Source organism: Nerophis ophidion, linkage group LG25 (genome assembly GCF_033978795.1).
Source record: "Nerophis ophidion isolate RoL-2023_Sa linkage group LG25, RoL_Noph_v1.0, whole genome shotgun sequence".
NCBI classification, from domain to species: Eukaryota; Metazoa; Chordata; class Actinopteri; order Syngnathiformes; family Syngnathidae; genus Nerophis; species Nerophis ophidion.
This window is the reverse complement of record NC_084635.1, coordinates 15,769,054-15,794,079: the sequence shown is the minus strand read 5'-3', so window position 1 is coordinate 15,794,079 and position 25,026 is coordinate 15,769,054. Positions and strand designations below refer to the sequence as shown.

Below are 25,026 nucleotides of genomic sequence, written 5' to 3'. Positions count from 1 at the left end.
GTGGACATTCAGACGTGAAGTACACACAAACAAGCAAGAGAAGTGTGCTTTAAGACAAATACATATAAAACTTAAATGTTTTGAGTGGTTTTAACTATTGCATGCACATGCGACATGGCCAATTATGCAACTAAAACCATACACAGGGCAGACAAAATGCATGAAATATATTGTACAGTGTTTCCCATACATGCATTCATAAATTTACAAGTAAAATATAAATAAATACATTTAGAAAGGGTTATTTCTGCGGTAGAAAATGGATGGGTGGATTGATTATTTCCTTTTTTTCTACTTTGCGATACAAGGAAAGTAGTGAAGTGAAGTGAATTATATTTATATAGCGCTTTTCTCTAGTGACTCAAAGCGCTTTACATGGTGAATCCCAATATCTAAGTTACATTTCATCCAGTGTGGGTGGCACTGGGAGCAGGTGGGTAAAGTGTCTTGCCCAAGGACACAACGGCAGTGACTAGGATGGTGGAAGCGGGAATCGAACCTGGAACCCTCAAGTTGCTGGCACGGCCACTCTACCAACCAAGCTATGCCGCCCCGGAAGCCACCTGGAAGGTGAAGTGTTGAGGCATGAAAATCATGTCTGTTCACAAAATATTGACAATATATTGTGTGTTTTAAAATTAGAGTTTGAGATTTGAGCAACAGATTTCTGTAACTATACAGTACGCACACATGTGTAGTAGTACAAAGTTAGACTTTTGCATTCTTTTCCACAAAGTTTAGTGATTATACGCTTGTGAAAAGCATTTGTTGTTTAACGTGAAATTTGTTCCGTTAAAATTTCATTTCTTAAACGTTTGCACAAGCTAAGAACTATCGTAAGGCTATTTTTTGTTAGCCTATCAATGGGCTCGACCATTTTATGTTAGCATCAAGCTAGCCAACCGAAATCCTGCATGGTTGTATTGCCTTTTTGCAGTTCATACCAAACTATATTGTCAATTTAACATGATTCCTACATGTATGTGCACTTTATGTGTACGTCAATGTACTTTCCTATGTGTACTTAGTTTTAAAGTAACTTCATTTCTGAGACTATTAATAGACAACTGTGGGGAGGCGCAACCGGCGAGGAGGCGGAGAATGCGGCTGAGCGGAGAGGCGAGGCGTGCTGGGAGCGACGCTACGAGCGAGATCAGGTGTGTGGCTCGCACACCGGGACACAATTAACCCATCTCCTCATGATGTATAAAAGGGGAGAAGGAGGAGAGATCACAGAAGGAGTTGGAGAGCCTGCAGCAGCAGATGAAGAGTGGAAACAAACAGTAGACGAGGACGACGACGACGGCGGTTGAAAAGCAGACCGGGAACGAGCAGTGGAGGAAGGAGCTGAAAAGCGATCCGAACTGCAGACAAGCTTTATTGCAAAATAAAGAAGTCAAACCTGCTCAAGCGATCGTGTCCTTCCTGAGTGGTCTATGGAACCCGAGCGACAGGGAAAGTCGTTCACACAAATTTAAATTGAACGTTTTTGGGGTTTTTTATCACTGTTTTAAAGGACTGTTAAAGCAAATTCCAACATTCATGGAGTTCAGAAAAATATGTGTAAATGAACCAGGGCTGTACAAAGTGAAGCCTGTGTTACAGTGTAATAATAAAACAATTGTAAAAGACATAAAAAAACGATTGATTAAATGTAAGGAAGATATGTTGATACTAATAACACAGATTTGTCTTTAAATATATTCTTCTTTTTTTTTTTAGCATTTAAAAAAAAAACCTAACCAATCATATGGCAAATATGATGATGTTACACGGTACACCAGATCCCCACCGCCATAAATAGATTGCCAATCTCTGGGAAACAAACGGGATCTTGAGAGATAACGGTAAGATTTCAGATGATTCTCTTACAGTACCTGGAGTAACAGGCCAAGCCGGTGCAGATGATAGAGTTGAGCAAAGCCAAAGGGACGAAGCAACGGTGGAAGAAGCCGTTCACCCACTTGTCCGGGAATACGTAAGATGAATACGTAATTGCAGACCCTGAAGTGCAACACCATTTTACAAACCTCATTTTTAAAACCTGTGCGAAGTTGGCCCCGCTCATCATTGCAAATATTAAAATGCCATTTAATTGTGCTGCGTTTGTGCCTGTATAGATTTTTCTTTGTGCCATTACAGTTTTGGAACTGAATGAGTCCAAAACTAACCAAAAATACAAAACCTGATCCGGACCACGGATCATGACACCCTTAGTGACTATTTGTTTTGCCGCTCCACACTTGTTAGCGTCTGAGTTTTGTTTTGTATTTTTGCCCTGCGTTTAAATATTAAAACCTTAATCCTACCTGCACGCCGCTCCTGCTTGTTTCCTGCGTTAGAGGGAACACGACAGTCGCAGCCATGCGTCGAAGACGTAACAGTAGGGGAGTAACGGTACGTGTATTTGTATTGAACCGTTTCGGTTGGGTTCGAAGGTGTACCGAACGAGTTTACACACGGACAAATTAAGTAGCGTACCGCACGTTGTGTAAACAATGCACACCGAGGCACAACACACAGCATGCTAGGAGCAACCGGGCTACGATAGACTGACCATACCTCCTCTTTTCAACGGATATGTCCTCTTTTGCGGGGCTGTCCGGGTGGAGTTTCTTAAATGCCTCAAATGTCCGGCATTTTAAGTTAGGGTTGTGTGTATTTTCAATGTACGTTCAAGGTTAAGAAGGGGTTAAAAACAAAACAAAGTGTGCACGCAGCAGCATTCGTGAGGCTCTGCTTTTTACCCGTAGATTTATCAGATTTTATTTTTTATTATCTATAGCAGGGGTGTCAAAAGTGTGCCCCGGAAGCCATTTGCGACTCACAGCTAATGTTTTAAAGGCCCACGGCACATTCTAAAAATACTATTAAAATAAACAAAAACATTAAGAAAAGTGAAATAAAAAAGCTTAAAGGCGAAATGTAATTTACAAAAAGTTGCAACGTTGACTAATAAAACAAAGCTGTTTTTTTTTTCTTTCAAACTGTCTTGCTCAAAACATAATATTGAATCAAAATCAATGTTATTATGAATTATTGACCTATCCAAGGTTCCGATTACTTCACATCAAATATTCCACTAAGAAAAATATTTTTGGTGGAAGATTTTGCAAATCTGGTAAATAAATAACCAAAAAGTGTATATTTTGTTGTTTTCTTGCTGTACCGAAAATGAACCGAACCGTGACCTCTGAACCGTATTTTTTGTGTACCGTTACACTCCTACGTAACGGGTTGTTTCGCATCAAAGTAGTTGTTTTTCTCACTACGAAAGGGCAAAACCATCTTTGCCCGGGCACGCCCTCCTGGTTTTGGAGTATAAATATTTGGGGTTTTGGTACCAGCCTCTGGACTAAATCTGACCAATCTAAGTCTAAGGCAAAATCTGACCAATGTAAGTCTATGAGCATGGATTGATGAAGCCTACTGAGGTATTGGCACCAGCCGCTAGAGCAGATCTGACCAATTTATGTCCAAGACTAGATCTGACCAATCTAAGTCTATGAGCATGGACTGATGAAGCTGACCCGGATGAGAGGCGAAACGTCTTCTAAGACAAACCAAACAGTCCAGTTGCGAACGAATGCCCTGAGATTACAATGACCTGGATGAATGAGAACATTCATAGACGAATAACATCCTTCGTCATGTCTTTCATAATTATTGTGAACGATGTAATAAGTGCAGTTCCCCTTTCACGACATTAAAACTATAAAACCTTAACAAAAACACTATAATAGTTAGTTTAAAAAATGCAGCACGAACATAGTATGAAATAATTGGGACAAGTTTGGGTGACAAACTTGACTCATAAAATAAGACAAACTAACAATTCACAAGGGAAATTGTGATACGCAGTAGCTTAGTTACAAAGTGAAGGGAATTCTATTTATATAGCGCTTTTCTCTAGTGACTCAAAGCGCTTTACATAGTGAAACCCAATATTGAAATTAGATTTAAACCAGTGTGGGTGGCACTTGGAGCAGGTGGGTAAAGTGTCTTGCCCAAGGACACAACAGCAGTGACTAGGATGGCAGAAGCGGGGATCGAACCTGCAACCCTCAAGTTGCTGGCACGGCCGCTCTACCAACCGAGCTATACCGCCCCAAAGAATGGAAAGGATAAGGATGGCAAGGATAATGCACACAAGGGCACAAAAAGAGGGCGAAAACAAAAAGGTATAAAGTAGACTAAAAATGTACCATAGAATCAAAATAAAATATAACATACCGTATTTCCTTAAATAGCCGCCGGGGCGCTAATTAATTTATAACCTCTTCTCACTCCTGCGCCTATTCAAGGCATGCGTTAAAAGTAAGCAGGCGCTAATAACTTTAAAACCTCTTCTCACCCCTGCGCTTACCAATGGCATGCAGTAAAACATTTAGTGTGATGTGAGGACAACATCACGAAGAGCACATTTAATAGAAAAAAAAAACGTTATTATGGTTATTATTTTCAGCACTGAAGGCTTGGGATAACCTACAATTGACGCATGCATTTCGCTGCTTCTATCGTAACACGGACGAGATTGGAAGGCATACTGGGTGTTACAGTGAAGGTTGTGGTATAAACAAGTTCAATACTCTTACTAATATGTGCCACACTGTGAACCCACACCAAACAAGAATGACAAACACATTTCTGGAGAACATCCTCACAGTAACACATTATAAACGCAACATAACAATTACCCAGAATGCCATGCATCCATGACTCTTGGCTATATTATACAACCCCGCCCACCTCAACCGATGCATGGAGGGGGGGGAGGGGTTTGGTGACTAGCGGGGTGTATAATATAAGCAGTAAGAGTCTTGGATGCATTGCATTCTGGGTAATTGTTATGTTGCGTTTATAATGTGTTAGTGTGAGGATGTTTTCCAGAAATGTGTTTGTCATTCTTGTTTGGTGTGGGTTCACAGTGTGGCACATATTAGTAAGAGTGTCAAACTTGTTTATATCACAACATTCAGTGTAACCGGTGTGGCTGATGAACAAGACCCCTGGTTTACATAATAGTACTAGCTAAAAAAAAAGTCTTTATACAGTGTAATTTCATTACACATTCCCCAAAAAATTTTGCGGTTGTTGTTTCGAAATTGGTCAAAATGACTCTTTGAATGATAAAGATGGCCGACCCAGCTGCCTCCGGCATTTTGAAAATGACGACAGGGGAAGCTTGTGACACGAATTTGACCCGGCGGTAATACGCATGCGCTAATAATTTTGGGAAGCAAGTTTGACCCGGCAGTAGTTCACGCCAGACGCATATTACGGCAATTCAAGGAAATATGGTATATGTAGTATTTACATAATATATATACAGTATATAATATATATTACGCTAATATATTATTATGTTATATTGTATTAGTGGTAGAAAATGGATGGATGGATGGAATTTGTAACAAATCCCAATTACCATGTACAATATTACGGTATGTGTACAAGTCAGAAAATCTATTTTAAAATAATTTAAAAACCGTAATGGCAGAAACATTTTTACACAGCACAAACAAAAGGCAGTGTTATTTTAAAGATTCCTAAAAGGGGGGCAACTTCACACAGGTAATTTTTAAACATCTGGAAATACCACAAATGCATTAGAAGGTGATGGGGTTATTTTTTGTGACATTTTGAGAGCGATACACCAACAATTACGAATTAATCAGCAGTATCGTGCGGCAAACATCACTCAGCACACTCACCCAGGCTGTAGAAACACAGTGCGCCGTAGTCAATATAAAAGCAGATGTGTCGCACCCGCGCCGACATACTGCTGAAAGTGTGCGCACAGCTGGATGCCAGTGGGTACGTGCAGCAGGACACCAGGAAGACCACCAGAGGCCAGGTGAAGGTGTGCTGCCATGCCGTCTGTATCAGCACTACGCTTACTAGTTTCCACAGGAAATACCTGCCAGGAAGAAGATTTAGAAAATCATTAACTTTGGTGCTCCCTCCTAAGTCATCTTTTTTTGAACCTGGAGTGAACAAATAGATAAAAAACAATGTGATTAAATTCATGAAGAAAAATGACGCAGACATGTCTTCCAGGGCACTGCTTCTGAATACTTTCTGGGAGAAAGTTTTCAATCCACATGAATTGAGTTACTATCTTGAACTTGATTAATTAATTAATTTATCTGTAGAATGTACCGTTTGAGTGACACTCTTTATACATGCCACGGATGACGTCTCCTTTTTCATGTCATGCCTGTCACCAACTTCTCATTCTTGATTAGACGGAGCACTGCTGCCACCTGCTACAGGCTTGAGTATTATTCGAACACGAATACTAGCGTGTGGACCGAAATTAAGTAAATTAGGGATGTCTAAATTAACGTTTTTGCCCTCCAATTTTCGGCGATTTTTTTGGCCTACGATCCGATTTCAAGTTTTAATCCGACACTTTGATAATACACTAGGGCAGGGGTCCGCAACCCAAAATGTTGAAAGAGCTATATTGGACCAAAAATACAAAAACAAATCTGTCTGGAGCCGCAAAAAAATTAAAAGACATATTACATACAGATAGTGAGTGTCATGGGATATAAATTGAATTATGAGGACTTAAAGGAAACTAAATGAGCTCAAATATGGCTACACATGAGGCACATTAATGCAATATGTACATACAGCTAGCCTAAATAGAATGTTAGCATCTATTAGCTTACGGTCATGCAGTGACCAAATATGTCTGATTAGCACTCCACATAAGTCAATAACATCAACAAAACTCACCTTTGTGCATTCAAATGAGACAGAAAAAGAAGTAACATAAATCTTGTCTTAGAAAGTCGGAGAAAGTTATACATGTAAACAAACTAGGGTGAGTTCAAGGACCGCCAAAATTAGTAGGACAAAACGGCGCTCGCCAAATACTCGAATCAGTGAAGCATGTTTAATACAAACAGTGTGCTTTATAGCAATTAGGGAGGTTTGTGTCATGTTTGTCCTCCTACAGAAACCAAATTAAAACCAAATATATGTTTATTTTTCCATCATCATTTCCATTTTTCATATATTTTTGAAAAAACTCCAGAGAGCCACTAGGGCGGCGCTAAAGAGCCGCATGGGGCTCCAGAGCCGCGGGTTGCCGACCCCTGCACTAGGGGTTCTTAACCTTTTTGATGTCGGGGCCCAACTTTTCCCCAACAGATGGGCCTGGGGCCCACTCAAATATTAACACTGAGTTAGTAATATTACTGTGGATTTTAGTGGTATTCAATAATTACATGTGAACTACTCACAGTTTAACAGGATACATTTTGTCAAATGATATGAAACCATGTGTTTATCACAAAGATTGTTATCAAGGCTTAAGTCAGGCTGATTCCAAAATAAATATTAATCAAATATACTGCAGACCAAGAGACTCAAACTGATCAAATAAATTTACATTTGATTACACAGTGCAAAAATATATAGGTTCTAACTAAATTAATGATACATTAACAAAATAATACATGAAATGATAGATGCCAATTTAAGTGCAAATAAACAAACTTTCAACACTTTTGTTGTAATTTTTGCGCTTTAGAAACATTTGGATTACTTTCTATTTGAGTTTTTCATTACTGCCACAAGTGGTGAAAAGTTGTATTACAACTGAGTACTTCTGCAATTTATAGCAGAGTTCCCCAACCTTTTTTCAACCAGGGACAGGTTTAATGTATGCATTATTTTCACGGACCGGCTTTCTACGTATGGCAGATAAAAACAGCAAACAAAAATGTGCCTTTGGCTCCAATCTGGTACATTAACATGTTGTATGTCCATTTATGTGCATTGTCCCATGTACTCTAATAAAGGAGTTGTTGTATACATCTATTAATCATCGTATTGGTGTGTTTAGTGGGACAGGCAAAAGTTAATTAGAAAAAAATGCGGTAGTTTATAAATAAATTAATGTTTCTCTGCGGCCCGGTAGAAAAAGCATCACGGACCGGTACCGGTCCCCGGACCGGTGGTTGGGGACCCCGTATGAGAAACATAAATTTTTTCTGTAGGGGGCGCTAGTGACCCAATAAAGGTGGTCTAGAAACACTGGATTATAAAGCTGAAAATGTTTTACAACAAATAAATCAAGTAAACGCAATAACACATTTTTATCAAGCAAATTTACAATTGATTGTATTATTAAAACAGATGATATATTATTTATTAGTAAATAATAGATTTATGTGTGCTATTGAATGCTACATATATATATATATTTAACACAATAAAATGGGTAGTGCTCAATAACTAAACAAAAGCCAATACTACTCTCATTTATTGATTGTTCCCAGCAGACACAAGACATTAAAAGCACTTTAAGAACTTGATGCATTTGATTCTAACATTGAGCAACTCAAACCTAACATTGAAACAACATGCTTTTTGACAATATTTAATCAATGTCGGGTTGTGACGTTGATTTCATCATTGAATTTTGGTTGTATCTCAACCCATATTTTACAACACAACTACAACGTTCAAACAACATGCTTGTTGATGACATTTATTCAATGCCAAGTTGTGATGTTAGTTTGACCATCGAAATTTGAAACGTTGTTTAGAGGTCAGTTTTAGAAAAATATATATGTGTGATCAACGTTGTATCAATGTCTTGTGCCTGCTGGGTTGCAGCTCGCTCTCAAATTCGAGCCAGTATTCTGGCAAGACAAACACCTTCCATAAATTCATGTATGAATGTAACAAGGAATCAACAAATGTAATTGTGTCTCCCTGAGAGTGCATCTTTTTTAAAAGGAATCTTTTACGTTAGTAAAATCTTTATCCATGTAAACACTACTCGTCAGCTGATCATCAATTGGTTGAAAAATGCAAATTTCGGCCATCATCTCTAATGAAAAGGCTTTAGGGCGGGGGTGTCGGACGTACGGCCTGAGGGCCGTATCAGGCCAGCGAACAGGTTTTAAATGAATTTGCCAAGTATAAAAATTAACCTGAAATTTTTGAATGAAAGAAAAAGTTGTTCTAAATGTGTCCACCAGATGTCCTTCTAAATGATACTACATATGTATAGATAAACCACATGATGTTAGTACATCAGCCAAGGAAAATTATCAAACTACATAACACCCTGTAATTTGATTTTGATATATTTTTCTTTATCTTCATTGAAAATTGACACCAATGAGTTGACATACACATAATGTATTCAGAAAATTATAAAGAATGACAAATAAATTATTAACCGCAACACCCGGTTTCCTCCCACCTCTAAAGACATGCACCTGGGGATAGGTTGATTGGCAACACTAAATTGGACTTAGTGTGTGAATGTGAGTGTGAATGTTGTCCGTCTATCTGTGTTGGGGTGGCGACTTGTCCAGGGTGTACGCCACCTTCCGCCCGAATGCAGCTGAGATAGGCTCCAGCGACCCCCCCGGAAGCCCAAACGGGACAAGCAGTAGAAAATGGATGGATGAATGGAACATGTAAGTGTGAGAAAAACCCAACAACCAGAAAACAATCTGAAGTTGTCTTTGTTTTTAAGTTATCGAGCCGTGATTTTACCAGTCCGGCCCACTTGGGAGTAGATCTTCTCCATGTGGCCCCTGATCTAAAATGAGTTTGACACCCCCGCTTTAGGGTGAGTGAATTATACAAAGGACATGCTAAGTACAAGCCCAGGTCACTTGAATGTGCGGAATGTCGCCTTTTGTCTGTTCTATCCTGACGTAATCAGGTTCAACCTGATTTACTCATCGTTAAAAATAAGAATTTCCATAACAGCATCTCTGCTTGGTGATGTAGACAATTAAAGGTTTTTTTACTACGTGTGTGATAAATCAAAAGGTAAATGTAGATAAAGCCCTTTTAACAGTAATGTAAAACAATATGCAATTATTTTCTGTTCAACTTGAGTCCTGTGATGCGTTGCCAGGGAGGTTTCGTGACACTGCAGGAGGTCTATCTTTCATGGTAACTAAAACACAAACAAACAATCCTCTATTCATGCGCTGGTTAACTTTACTTGCTTAAACCTGACCTCATTTTAGTGGACTCCTGTGAATGATAACACTTTGACTTTTTGTCTTCTGTTGGTCGATTGCTTTTCATTTTATTGATTGTGGTAATAGATTTACATGGAAAAGTCTGCATGTTTCACACAAAGGGAGACAGTGATGAACATGTTGCTCCATATGATCATAAATAAAGGTAAATATGGTGCTCAAAACAGTTGTCAGTTAATAATTTTGCAGATTTGTAGAAATATGACACTGAATTTTGTAGAAAATGTAAAAAAAAAAAAAAGCTTCAAAATAATGTCAAGTCATTAATTTGTGTTAAAATGGAGTATTTTCAGCACAGGATATAGTAACCATGTTAGTTGTATTTCCAGTGGAACCTGTTTACCTCGACACCCCTCGAAGTGCCTGACTGACGTCGACATATTATAACCAGAACCGAAACTATACGTGGCTTGCAAATGTACTTCCCAGACACCGTAAACCAGACAGCAATTAGGTTGTTCATGTCATTTCACGCTGCTTAGTGATAATGAGGAAATTAGCAACACGAGAACACAAATTTAACCACAAGTTAAAAGTGTTTTGAGATAAGAGCGTTCCCTCGGTTAATTGGTCCGATTGTAATTGCAAGCGCCATTTAGAGTTACAAACATCCCCGTCATTAGCTGGGGGAGCAAATGTCACAAAAAAATCCTGTAAGATCCGACCAAATTATCTGGTCTTACCTGCAAGCATTATCCGAACGACGTACATTTATCCATGAAAATATGAAGAAGCTGATGGTGTGTTTTGGACTGAGAAGTAGCTTGAAGGAGATATTGTAGAAGTCCACTCTCCAAGGTAAATATATACATTATTTCATAAAAGTACTTTAGTTGCTGGTAGTATATTATATTGTTTTATAGAACATTTCTTAACTAAAAGTATTTAAGGCATCTTACATGTTAAAATTGTGGTGTTTTAGGGGCAAAAACACCAATTAATTGGGTAAATTGTAGATGTTGATTTGAAATACACGTTTTGATTTAAAAGCTTTGTCACGGAACCAATTAAGCTCTTAAGTTGGGGTACTACTGTAATTTAGAAAAATTAACAACATAGACATACTGTATACAAGTTCTACTGTATTGGGTGTTCCAATCAAGGCAACACCAGCATGCAATACAATATAAGATTGCAACGTTTAACAAATTTCAATATTGGTGATACAAATGTAAAAATGTCCTCAAATAGAAAAACTAAAGCAATTAGCTGTAGGCACATGTCAGGGTGTTGAAACTGTACATACCAGGTGGGCAAAAAGTGTGTCCAAATGTTCAGGGTCTCATTCGTCAGCTGAAAGATGCTCAGAATGCAGTAGGTGGCTGAGCTGCGGGGGTAACGGTAGCCTGAGATGATGCTGTCTTCATGGAAAACCTCCAAAAAAAAAAAAAAAAAAAACTTAGTTTAGTTGAACAGAAATGTTTCCAAAGAATCAAAATCTAAATGGAATGCCGAACATGAATTGGGTATAATACTGGTTTTCCTAACTAAGTATATAACACATAGTATATGGATTCTAGGCCACTCACGATTCAGATTCCTGAGGTGACAACTAGATTCAGAGTCAATTATCAAATTCAAACCAATTCCTGTAACATATAATTTTTTTCTATATATACATACACACACACACACACACATATATATATATATATATATATATATATATATATATATATATATATATATATATATATATATATATAGCGAGAATATATATATTAGGGGTGTGGGAAAAAATCGATTTGAATTTGAATCACGATTCTCACATTGTGCGATACAGAATCGATTCTCTTTTTTTTTAATCAATTTTTTTTTATTTTATCAATAAAACAAAACAATACACAGCAATACCATAACAATGCGATCCAATTCCAAAACCAAACCTGACCCAGCAATACTCAGAACTGCGATAAAGACACAAACACGACACAGAACAAACCAAAAGTAGTGAAACAAAAATGAATATTATCAACAACGTTATCAATATTAGTTATAATTCCAGCATAGCAGTGATTAAAAATCCCTCATTGACATTATCATTAGACATTTATAAAAAAAAAAAAAAAGAACAATTGTGTCACGGTGGCTTACACTTGCATCGCATCTAGTTTAGTTTAGTTTATTAAGGATCCCAATTAGTCTACACCACAGTGGAGACTATTCTTCCTGGGGTCCAGGTGCATCTCATAAGCTTGACAACACACGGTGTCCAATGTTTTCACAAAGATAAAATAATTCATAGTTTTGGTTCGTTTAATAGTTAAAACACATTTACATTATTTGCAATCAGTTGATAAAACCTTGCCCTTTACAATTATAAAAGCTTTTTTTTTTTAAATCTACTACTCTGCTAGCATGTCAGCAGACTGGGGTAGATCCTGCTGAAATCCTATGTATTGAATGAATACAGAATCCTTTTGAATCGTAAAAATATCGTTTTTGAATCGAGAATTGCGTTGAATCGAAAAAATCGATTTATAATCGAATCGTGGGACACCCAAAGATTTGCAGCCCTAATATATATATATATATATACATATATATATATATATATATATATATCTATATATATATATATACATATATAATTTTTGATACCTGTTACAATTTTTTTGTAACATGTATCAAAGCTCATTTTCACTGCTGACGAGGAAGTGCAGAAATGCCCTAAAAAAAACATTTATTTTCCAAAAAGTTTTTTTTTCTTTTAAATTATGAATCGATTCAGTATCGGAATAAATAGGAGTTGCACTTCGGATGTGAATCGTTTTTTTTCGTGAGCCGCTAATGGCTTCAGTCATCCATTAAAACTACAATAAGTCAATTTTCCGTGATTCATCAATTAGAGCCCCTCTGCTATATTTGTTAGATTTTTTCAAATCCTGTGCTTTAAAGGGTTCAGGACACAAAAAAACCCTTAAAACATTGACAACAAAAATATTAAATCACCAGTCTCAGACGATGGCGACTTTTGCTGCAATATTTTGAAAAAATTGCGGTGTATTCAGGCTTTTTCAGCCTGCAACGATCACAAAAAAAGCAGTTGAAAAGGATTTGAAGGTACTAATACCGCTGCTGCGAGCAGAGCCTGGACTAATGGCTTCCAACGAACCAGCTTTGCAATTGTTATCATTGCTATCTGTAATTTTTTTGATTAATGCTTATACTGATAATACTTATACTGTATATATAATTCATGTAACACAGTGTATCATATTCCATTTCAATATAACATAATTAAGAACGTTATTTAAAAAATAGTCCACATGAGTTCCTAGTGTGTGCAAGGTTGTACAACTACTATTATCAATTATAATAATAATAGTAATGATCTTTTATCTTTTCTATCACACATTACAACGTCTCATGACATAACATTGCACCACATTATTTCATCGTCTTGTTAAACAGGAAAATACATTAATTATTGGCGATATGGCCTAAAAGCTACATGCTGCAACCTTCTGTGGCAACAATATGACGATATATTATTCTTAATATGAATAATTTTAGAAGCATTTCAAAACAGGCTTCTAATTTAGCTGCTGATGTATGCATAACATATTACCTCACTTTTGGTTGTATTATTTTCTCAAAACTGTTATTCATCTACTTGCTAATTTACAGTTTATATCTGGTTACTTTCTGTTGTAACATGGTTCTGTCCACACTTCTGTTCAAATGTAAAAAACAGTCAGTCTTCCGTTGTTTGGATACTTTACATTATTTTTAGGCGATACCACACATTCGTGTATCGGTCCAATACCAAGTAGTTACAGGGGCAGTATTGGTTATACCAATGATGATACCAAAATGTCTCAACATTATTGAATGATTTAATTTATGATCACGAATATATTGGACGAAAACACAGGATTGCGATGTAACAATAAGCATTAAATATTTAAATGATGTCCTACTATTGGCTTTGATTTAAAAACTTTGCATCCAGGGGCTTAATTACTTGGTTTGTAAACAATAATAAAAATGAAAGAAAGATTGATAATAAATATATGGATCCAACCAGTCCAGTATTGACCACATACTGATACTAAACTTGGTAACGTTGTTGTCGACACTAGTATTGATCCGCCCATCTCTGCCTGCATTCAAGAGCTCTACCTTAGCATTTAGCATATCATCCTATGGTGTGTAGAGTAGCATGTGTAGCTATTCCTCCTCCTCCTCCAGTCATTAAACCAGTAAGAAACATAATGTTTTTTTTGTTTTCCGCAAGTCAGCAATCGGCTTAGCACTGTGGAGGGATGTTAGCCGCTAGCTCCCTACTGTGAATGCTACATTGTGTTGATGACGCATTTGTTCACTGGTCGCTGTCAAATATGCGGACACTGCAAGAAAGTGTCGGGATATGACAATAGTGTTATATGCGCTATCATCTACCAAATTCATATCATTAATATCAGTAATTCTCAACCTGCAGTACGCCAAAAAAGTCTGTTAATACGCACACTTGCCAACCTCGAGACCTCTGAGGGGGGAGGGGTTTGGTGGTAGAAGGGGGTGTATATTGTATCGTCCCGGAATAGTTAGTGCTGCTTCCCCTTGCATACTCTTTTTGGCAGATAACTGTGGAGGTCAAAATAAAAACTGGACGCTGTACACGGCTCTTGCCCAATGTGCAAACGCAGAATGGGGCCCACCCGAGATTGTGATAAAATATCTGGAGAAAGGGCACACGTTAATGAGAGCAGATTCAATCCATGGCTCAATCGGCAAGAAAATGAAAGCTCAAGAAAACATCTATACGTGTGATGACTTTGTAGATCTTTGTAAGACAGCATCAAGATAGATTGGTTTTCCTTTGTTTTCTCAAAATCAACTAGAAGTGAGTTACTAGGTTTTGCCTTTGGACGGGAGAGCTGTAGCCAGTTTATCTCCAACTTTTTAGTCTACCTTTGCACACCTGTCGTCCCTACTTGTGACGCCTATCAAGCTTGCTTTTAGTTAGTTGAGTATATTCCTGTGCTTTTTTACCCCCAGTTTGTAAGTTTTGCATTTGAGTGCTCAGTCCTCCCGATTTTCCCTTGTGGTTTTATTTTGTTACTTGTTTTATGTGTACTTTTTTTGTGTTTCCCTCCGGTGAGTTTTTTTTTGTTTGTTTGTTTGTTTGTTTGTTTCACTCTCCTAGCCTAGCGTAGTTTGCTTACTTTTATGATCCTGGCCTTTACAGCCTGGATAATCTGTTGTTATGACATTAAAATGACCTTTTTGTATCTCTGCCTCTCTGGTATTTTTAAGAATAACGAAGCATAACAGCCACTACCTCAATATACTTCAGACTAGGGTTGTACGGTATACCGGTATTAGTTTAGTACCGCGATACTAAGAATAATATTCGGTATTATGCCGCCTCTGACAAGTACCGGTCACAATACCTCGCCTCCGTGGTGACAAATAAAGTAAGTTTCTTCAAAGTATCATCTCTGTAGGACGAGGAATAGCTAAACATGCTTCATTACACACCGTAGCTCACTGGTGTCAAAATGTAAACAAACGCTATTGGTGGGTCTACACCTGACATCCACTGTAATGATACCAAGTACAGTAGCGTATCTAGTCAATACAACTATGACTATGTCCAAATTTTTTGGCATCACAACATCTTTCGTTTTTTAAAAATGGATATTATGTTTATAAACTCAGTAAATATGTCCCTGGACACATGAGGACTTTGAATATGACCAATGTATGATCCTTGTAATGACTGATTGGCATAGTAATGCCGGGTTTGTCCCTCCGTGGATGCGTCGACAAGAACACAGCAATAGTAAGTTTAAATGATTTATTAAACTTAACAAAAGCAGGCTACGAACAAAAATACTGGAGCTAACAGACAAAATAAACCCAGGGCGCTAGCATAAAAGCTAGGAATAGAAAAGATAAAAACTAAGACTGGCACAAAGGCACACAAAAAAGGAAAAACAATTCATCAGCGTGAGAGCTGGAATAAAACAAAGGTTTAGCGGGAAAAGCTAGCGAGAATATATTTACATGGAGTCAGTCAATACTGTTGCTAGAGGGCAAATTTATGGACCCAGACTGAACAAAGAAAAGAGGAAAGCTTATATAGGGAGAAATCAAGGAGAACCATGTGTGTGTAGAAAACGAGGAGCAGGTGAAATCAATGTGTAACCATGGTAACGGACTAAACAGGAAGTAAGTGGGTCAGAAGAGAATAAAACAAAGATGGAAAAATAAACATGTGAAGATCTGAGTCACGGATCGCAACAATCCTGTTACGACTAATACCTAAATTCGTGGTATCATCCAAAACTAATGTAAAGTATCAAACAACAGAGCAACAAATGATTATTACATTTTAAGAGAAGTATAGTTAGAACATGTTAAAAGAGAAAGTAAGTAGATCAGTGGTTCTTAACCTGGGTTCCATCGAACCCTAGGGGTCCGATGAGTCGGCCTCAGGGATTCGGCGGAGGTCAAAACACACCTAACTCATCGTGTAAATACAAACTTCTCCCTATCGGCGTATTACGGATACGGCAACAGCTGACTGATTTGCAGGTGTGTAATTTGTTGTGAGTTTACGCACTGTGTGGGTTTCGTTGTTCGAACAAGGTGATGTTCATGCACGGTTCATTTTGTGCACCAGTAAAAAAAACATGGTAACACTTTAGTATGGGGGACATATTCACCATTGATTTGTTGCTTATTAACATGCAAATTAGTAACATCCATCCATCCATCCATTTTCTACCGCTTATTCCCTTTTGGGGTCGCGGGGGGCACTGGCGCCTATCTCAGCTATTGGTTCTTAACTACTCATTGTTAAGTACTTATTAATGCCTTATTCAGCATGGCCTCATAACCCTAACCCTCTAACCCTGACCCCAACCCGAACCAAATAACTCTAAATTAAGTCTTTATTACTTAGAATATGTTCCCCTGGTGTCCAAATAACTCAAAATTAAGTCTTTATTACTCAGAATATATTCCCCTAGTTTCGAAATAACTCTAAATTAAGTATTTGTTACTTAGAATATGTTCTCCATACTAAAGTGTTACCAAAAATATATAACTTCGTCTTGAATTTGAAAAAAATAAATAAGTGTATTGTTCACTAACAAAGGGTTCAGTGAATGCGCATGTAAAACTGGTGGGGTTTGGTACCTCCAACGAGGTTAAGAACCACTGAAGAAGATATTAACAGTACATGAACAAGTAGATTAATAATTATTTTTTTACTACTGACAAAATAATACAATGGAAAATGACACAATATGTTACTGCATGCGTCAGCAGCTAAATTAGGAGCTTTTGTTTGTTTACTTACTTATAAAAGACAAGTTGTCTTGTATGTTCACTATTTTATTTAAGGACAAACCTGCACTAAGAAACATTGGTTTAATGTACCCTAAGATTCTTTGTTAAAATAAAGCCAATAATGCCATTTTTTGTGGTACCCTTTATTTATAAAAGTACCGAAAAGTATCAAAATAATTTTGCTACCGGTACCAAAATATACTATAAGGCTAAAAAAACACCAATTTTCTGCTAGTGACCCCTACTTCACATGTAAACAGCATAGTTCTCGCAACGCATGTAAACACCGTTAAACTAACGATGGGAAAACTGACCTCCGAGGAAAAACTGAACGGCAGGGGACAAAAAACGTTTGAAAATGCCCATAAAACCGCAATCAGTGGTCTGTGTAATGTTACAGCGTCCAAAAACATTAAAAACACTTGTTCAATAAAACCTCTGCCTCGTTTTTTTAATGAATAATTGGGCCTATAACGCTACTGTGTTGTAATGTTGGTCACTATGGTGGCACTTGGAGAGCCAAGTGTCTTCTGAGGTGGTACTTGGTGGAAAATAAAGTTTGAGAATCACTGATTAATGAACATGAACACTCATCTTAAAAATGACGAGAAAAACATCACAAGAGAAATGAAGCCAAGTTGTCAACATTGTTGACTTTAAAAGAGAGTTTAGCTACAAAGCAGAAAAACAGCCGACTTACTTTGGGCACTTGATTGATGGTGACCACCCTGGGCAATTTCAGGAGGCTGAGCATTACTCCTGCAAAGTGCTGCCGGCACCCGAATGGAAGCGAGTTGACTTGAGGCTGGCGGCTGGGTGTGTCTCCGGCTTTATAAGCATTGCGTTGCCATGCCGCCCCAATGGATTCCACCTTTTTACCTCCCCCTCCCTCCCCCGCTCAAACCCAGCGAGAATATCCAGTGTACCTGTGCCACTCCCCCTCGCCTCCCTAGACCTTCTCTTCCCGCCACGCACGTGCACACGCCGACAAAATCGGGATAACCCGCCAAAAAGACACAGTTTAACGATTTGTTACTTTTTGTTTAACAATTTTAAAATGAGGCCTGCTGCCCTAGCTGCAAAGGTCCGGAGCGTGAATAAAAGAGTGTGAAAGGGTAAACACGGCTCCTGTCTTTCCACTTTTCTTACCTGTCTTACGGCCGGCACACCCAGGTGAGACGGACGAGCCAAATCCGAGCTCCCCGGAGCCTGTTATCTTGTTTGAACTGTGAGGAAATAAAAGCAAACATGGCTTCACTGTCACCACACAACTGGCTTGAACAAGCACTTATTGTTTTGGGTTTCTCTGTTCGGGACGACGTCTGACGAATGAAGTCTGGTCTTGCGAGGGAAGTCTTGTTGATGAGTTGGGCCAAAATTCCTTACATAATGCCTTTTAGTGTTGTCCCGATACCAATATTTTAGTACCGGTACCAACATGTATTTCGATACTTTTCTAAATAAGAGGTACCACAAAAAAATGGCATTATTGGTCTTATTTTAACAAAAAAAAATCTTAACATGTGTTTCGTATTGCAGGTTTGTCCTTAAATAAAATAGTGAACATACAAGACAACTTGTCTTTTAGTAGTAAGTAAGCCAACAAAGGCTCCTGATTTAGTCTGCTTACATATTGTTATTTTGCGTTCTATTCTTTTGTCAAAATTATTAAGGATAAGTGGTCAAAAATGAATGATTAAAGGCCTACTGAAATGAGATGTTCTTATTTAAAAAGGGATAGCAGGTCCATTTTATGTGTCATACTTGATCATTTCGCGATATTGCCATATTTTTGCTGAAAGGATTTAGTAGAGAACATCCACGATAAAGTCTGCAACTTTCGGTGCTAACAGAAAAGCCCTGCCTCTACCGGAAGTCGCAGACGATGACGTCACATGTTTGATGGCTCCTCACATATTCAGATTGTTTTTAATGGGAGCCTCCAACAAAAAGTTCTATTCGGACCGAGAAAACGACAATTTCCCCATTAATTTGAGCGGGGATGAAAGATTTATGCTTGACGATATAGATAGCGACGGACTAGAAAAAAAAAAGATTAAAAAAAAATAAGTAAAAAAAAAACGCGATTGTATTGGGACGGATTCCGATGTTTTTAGACACATTTACTAGGATAATTCTGGGAAATCCCTTATGTTTCTATTGTGTTGCTAGTGTTTTAGTGAGTTTAATAGTACCTGATAGTCGGAGGTGTACGTCCACGGGTGTCTGGACGCCAATGTCTCAGGGGAGTCGACGGCACAAGCTCAGCTTTTCTCCGGTAAGAAGCAACTTTTTACCACAATTTTCTCACCGAAACCTGCTGATTGACATTCCGTCTTGATTCATGTTGGCTTGACCGCTCTGATCCATAGTAAAGTTTCAGCTCCGGGAATTTTAAACAAGGAATCACCGTGTGTTTGTGTGGCTAAAGGCTAAAGCTTCCCAACTCCATCTTTCTACTGTGACTTCTCCAATATTAATTGAACAAATTGCAAAAGAGTCAGCAACACAGATCTCCAAAATACTGTGTAATTATGCCGTTAAAGCAGACGACTTTTAGCTGTGTGTGTGTGCAGCGCTCATATTTCCTTAAAACCCGTGACGTCTTGCGTACACGTCATCCTTACACGACATTTTCAAGACGAAACTCCCGGGAAATTTAAAATTGTAATTTAGTAAACTAAAAAGGCCGTATTGGCATTTGTTGCGATGTAAATATTTCATCATTAATATATACTTGCTTACTTTATCTTTTAACATGTTTTATCTACACTTCTGTTAAAATGTAATATTCACTTATTCTTATGTTGTATGGATACTTAACATTAGTTTTGAATGATACCACACATTTAGGTATCAATATCATATTCATATTCATATTGGTCATTTTCAAAGTCCCCATGTGTTCAGGGACATATTTCCTGAGTTTATGAACATAATATGAATTTTTTTTTAAAGATTTTGTGACGATAAAACATATAGTAGTATCGACTAGATACGCTATTGTACTTGGTATCAGTACAGTGTATGTCAGGTGTGGATCCACCCATAGTGTTTGTTTGCATTCAGAGTGCTAGTTTGCTGTTAGCGGTTAGCTATCATTTATGTTTATGTTATGTTTAGCTATTCATCAACCTGCAGGGATAATACTTGTAAGAAACTTACTTTATTTGTCGCCTTGAAGGCGAGGATTAGTGACTAAGAAATAGCTAAAACACTGCCGACTGCGAATGAAAGGTCGGCGCTAGCTAGCTAGCCATGTCTTAAAGCACCTCTTCCTGAGGGCGTTTCAGTGTTATAACGTCACCTTTATCTTTATTTTTAGGACAAAATGTGTCCGTTCTCCCTTTTCTGTCTACACACTGTGTCTGCTTGTAAGTACTCTGTGAGTGTGCACTGCCGAACATGCTCCTCTGCTTGCAAAACCGGCAATGTAATGACGTCACAACGCGCTGTCAAGCCCGAGAACTGATGCTTTTCAAACGGAGTATAGTACCGTTTTTGATTCATTAGTGCCGCGATACTATACCAGTACCGGTACACCGTACAACTCTGATGCCTTTTTACGCTACAACTTCAGTCGTGCCATGACGGGGCTATGATAACATAATTTAATATATGACATTAACATAAAATAGCGAGTAGGGTTAAAAACAAATACTGTGTTTGACGTTACCGACAAATCAGTGCATTGTTATGAACTAATAATACTGTACTGTACACCTTGGAGTCTCATTTGGCGCTCTCTCAGGAGGCACAACACTGGCGCAACGCAGCAGCTTTAAAGAGTATAAGAATTACCAAGAGATGCAGTTTTCCCTGGAGGTGAGTTTGGTTTGGCTGCACTCTATGAAGGAGTTAACAAAGAAGTCAATAAGATGGGCTGTGAAGAGAGAGAGAGAGAGAGAAAACATAAACAAAAATTATTTGTTAGGCTATGTTGTTTTCTTTGCAATGATAAGGATTGTGTTTATTTGCTATACAGCGCCCACTAATGGTTGAGTTGAGTTTGACTTTATTTCGAACATGCATGCATAAAACATGATACATCCCGATTTCCAAGTTTCTCTATTCAACATGTTCGAAAAGGAGTAGGAAGAAGCAGATCTTATTTAATCCCATCCCTCTTCATAGCAGTTGCTAAAGCTTTTGTTCACTTCCTGTTCTCAATTTATTCACAATATACTCCATAAGTAATAATAATAATAATAATAAATATGTGAATAAATAATAATTGGTGAAGTAAGTTTTATTTCATACGGTGAGATAAATAAGATTATCTAGAAAATGAATGGATGGATGAAATAAATTGGTGATATGTGGGATTTAGGCAGTGGTAAACATCAGGGGTCCACAAAAAATCAATTCACATCCAAATTGCCATTCTTGTTTAACCCATTCTTAATTGATTTAAAATGTAAAAAATATAGGATTTAAAAAAAACTATATAGTTTGTTTTTGTTTTTGTTCTCAGAACTCATTTGTAAAAATACGTTTTTAGGCCCTCTGCATTTAACCAGAAGGAACTTTTAGAATAGAAAGTACTTTATTGATCCCTGGGGGAAATTCAGCACCACAGTTAGCTCAAAATTAACAATAATAATAATAAAAAATATATATTATATATATATGAACAATATAAATATATTCAACATTTTCTTAACTGTAACCTGTTTTGAAAAAGTTTCATCATAATTATAAGGGGTGCGTAAAATATAGATTCAGACAAAAAATAATTTTTTAAACAAGAATATTTTTCTTTAAAGACGTTTTTAGGCCGTCTACACGTAACCGGAAGGAGCTATACTTACCTGTAACCTGATTTGAAAAAGTTACATTATAATTATAAGGGGTACACAAAAAAATAAATCACATCCAAATCGCAATTGTGGTTCAACCCGATTTTACGTCTTTTCAACATTTAAAACATTTTTTTTTTTAAATAAATAAATTTTTTTAATAAGAACCGATTTTTTAAAAATCTGTCTTTAGGTAATCTCCATGCATGCAACCAGGTGGACCTTTGACCTGTAGCGTGTTTTGAAAACGTTTGATTCTAATTGTTATACCAAAGAAATAACATTTAATGGAGAAACAGGAATCGATTTTGAATCAAATCATAACTCCAGAATCAGATCGAATCGTTAGGTGCCCAATGATTCATATCCAGAGTAAATATACGGTTAAACTGATGACTGTCACAGTTAGTTGGTGAACCCCAAGATGCAGAGACGGAGGCAGGCATAAAATATAAAAACATGATTTAATTAAAACTAAACAAGAACAAATAAAAAGCACACACTTGGGCGGAATAACAAACTAAGGGAGCTAGCACTGGAAGTTACAAAACAAAAAGGAACTCTAGCATGGAAGCTAGTGGATAGCAAACGTAAAAACTGGAAATAACTAATGCTAACAGAAACAGCTTACCGCTACGACGACCAGGACAAAATGTAGCATGACAGGTAGTAGCTGTAACAAAACGACACGACAGGTAGCACGACAAGAGTGATATGTGGCAACGAAAATACAGTGATCCAGCAACTGACACAAGACAAAGCAGGTACAAGTAGGAGCAGGCTGATTGGCAACAGGTGTGGCCAAAGCCAATCAGCCGCAGCTGAGGAGGAACACAGCACTCAGGGAAAAAGACAGGAAGCTAACAAAATAAGAGCACTAGACAGGAACTAAAGACAGGAGATACTAAACACAGAGGAAACAGACAAATGCAGAGGAAAAAACTAAAACAAAGACAAACTGTCAGGGGAAAGCCTGACAATGACGTTATTAAAGTTTAAAGGTCTACTGAAACCCACTACTACCGACCACGCTGTCTGATAGTTTATATATCAATGATGAAATATTAACATTGCAACACATGCCAATACGGCCGGTTTAGTTTACTAAATTGCAATTTTAAATTTCCCGCGAAGTATCCTGTAGAAAACATCGTGAAATGATGACGTGTGCGCGTGACGTCACCGGTGGTAGCGGATATGTTCTTCCAGCACCGATCACAGCTAAAAGTAGTCTATTTTTATCGCATAATTACACAGTATTCTGGACATCTGTGTTGCTGAATCGTTTGCAATTTGTTCGATTAATAATGGAGACTACAAAGAAGAAAGATGTTGGTGGAAAGCGGTGGATTGCAGCCGGCTTTAGCAACACAAACACAGCCGGTGTTTCTTTGTTTGTTGTGAAGCTTTAATATGGAACGGAGCGGTCAAGCGAACATGGTTCTCGACCACATCTCAACCGGCAGGTTTCGGTGAGAAAATTGTGGTAATAAGTCGGTACTTACCGTAAACATGAGCGGAGCTTGTGTCGTTCCTCCTGCAGCTGTCAAAGAGGCAGCTGCCACTTTCTTGGCTCCTCCGTGGCTCCCCTCAGAGACACTGGCGGTCACCACACCCCTCCGACTTTCAGGTATGATTATATAATCTCACCAAAACACTAGTACCACAATAAGCAGATATGGGATTTTCCAGAATTATCCTGCTAAATGTGTCTGAATCGCTCCCACTGCCCTCATCTTTTTCTTTCTTCTAGTCCTTCACTCTCACTATCCCCACCCACAAATCTTTCATCCTCGCTCAAATTAATAGGGAAATTGTCGCTTTCTCGGTCCGAATCGCTTTAGCTGCTGGTGGCCATGATTGTAAACAATGTGAGGATGTGAGGAGCTTTACAACCAGTGATGTCACGCGCACATCGTCTGCTACTTCCGGTACAGGCAATGCTTTTTTATTAGCGACCAAAAGTTGCAAACTGTGTCGTCGATGTTCTCTATTAAATCCTTTCAGCAAAAATATGGCAATATCGCGAAATGATCAAGTATGACACATAGAATGGACCTGCTATCCCCCTTAAATAAGAAAATCTCATTTCAGTAGGCCTTTAAATAAATGTCTCTGTTAGCATTCACTAAACAAGTTTATTTTCAAGAGGTAGTAGAGTTTTTTTTTTTTTAAGTTATTAGTCTGTCTATATGTGTTGGCGCTACGATTAGTTTGCAACTTGTCCAGGGTATACACCACCTTCCGCCTGATTGTACTGTAGGTGAGATAGGTACCAGCTCCCCCCGTGACCCCTAAGGGAATAAGCGGTAGTAAATGGATGGATAGATGGAGTTTTAACTGACCTTCTCTGGGTAAAACATTCTCCTTCGATGACAACGAATGACGTCACAGCCCGTGCATTAGCAGTGTTATGCTAACACAGTCAAAACACAGTTGCAGTTTCAATCCTATTATTTCGTCAAAGCATGTGATAGGAAAATATCTACCACTCAAGGCGCTTTTGTTTAGCTTCTCATGACTTTGGCATAACCTTTTTATAGTCAAATTGCCTCCCAGGCTGTAAATGAGTGTTAAAAGTCAGGAACCGGAAGTTCAGTTTTCCACTCAACGTTGTACTACCTGGTACGACCACAGGATGTCAGTGTTTTCAAACAGAAACAGTGCTGTACTTTAAAACGTAAATAACCGTCTTGTATCACTTAAGCCAGGGGTGTCCAAACTTTTTCCACTGAGGGCCGCAGACTGAAAAATCAAAGTATGCGGGGGCCATTTTGATATTTTTCTTTTTTAAAAGCAATACAATAGTTGTTGCTTTTTTACCTTTATGGCTTTCCTCACATTTGGTCCCTGGTCTCCAGAAGGGTCTCAGTCATAAAAATGTTAGAAAT

At 38.0% G+C, this 25,026-nt stretch overlaps 1 protein-coding gene and 1 long non-coding RNA gene across 2 annotated transcripts in view; both read right to left on the bottom strand.

Moving 5' to 3' along the window:
- paqr5b (progestin and adipoQ receptor family member Vb) overlaps positions 1–18,191 on the bottom strand; it is a 39,042-nt gene extending 20,851 nt beyond the window's left edge. The window contains exons 1-4 of the mRNA XM_061887579.1: positions 18,037–18,191; positions 11,278–11,405; positions 5,715–5,920; positions 1,878–2,004 (exon numbers count right to left, since the gene is read on the bottom strand). Of these exons, the coding sequence (XP_061743563.1) occupies positions 1,878–2,004; positions 5,715–5,920; positions 11,278–11,405; positions 18,037–18,090 (515 nt within the window). The 5' untranslated portion in view covers positions 18,091–18,191. The remainder of the gene's footprint in view (positions 1–1,877; positions 2,005–5,714; positions 5,921–11,277; positions 11,406–18,036) is intronic.
- Positions 18,192–18,263: 72 nt separating this feature from the next.
- LOC133542982 (uncharacterized) lies at positions 18,264–24,742 on the bottom strand. Its single transcript, XR_009804274.1, has 3 exons — positions 24,481–24,742; positions 21,138–21,219; positions 18,264–18,562 (listed from the first exon to the last, which is right to left on the bottom strand). It is a non-coding gene; the product is annotated as an uncharacterized LOC133542982 (long non-coding RNA).
- Positions 24,743–25,026: the final 284 nt, after the last annotated feature.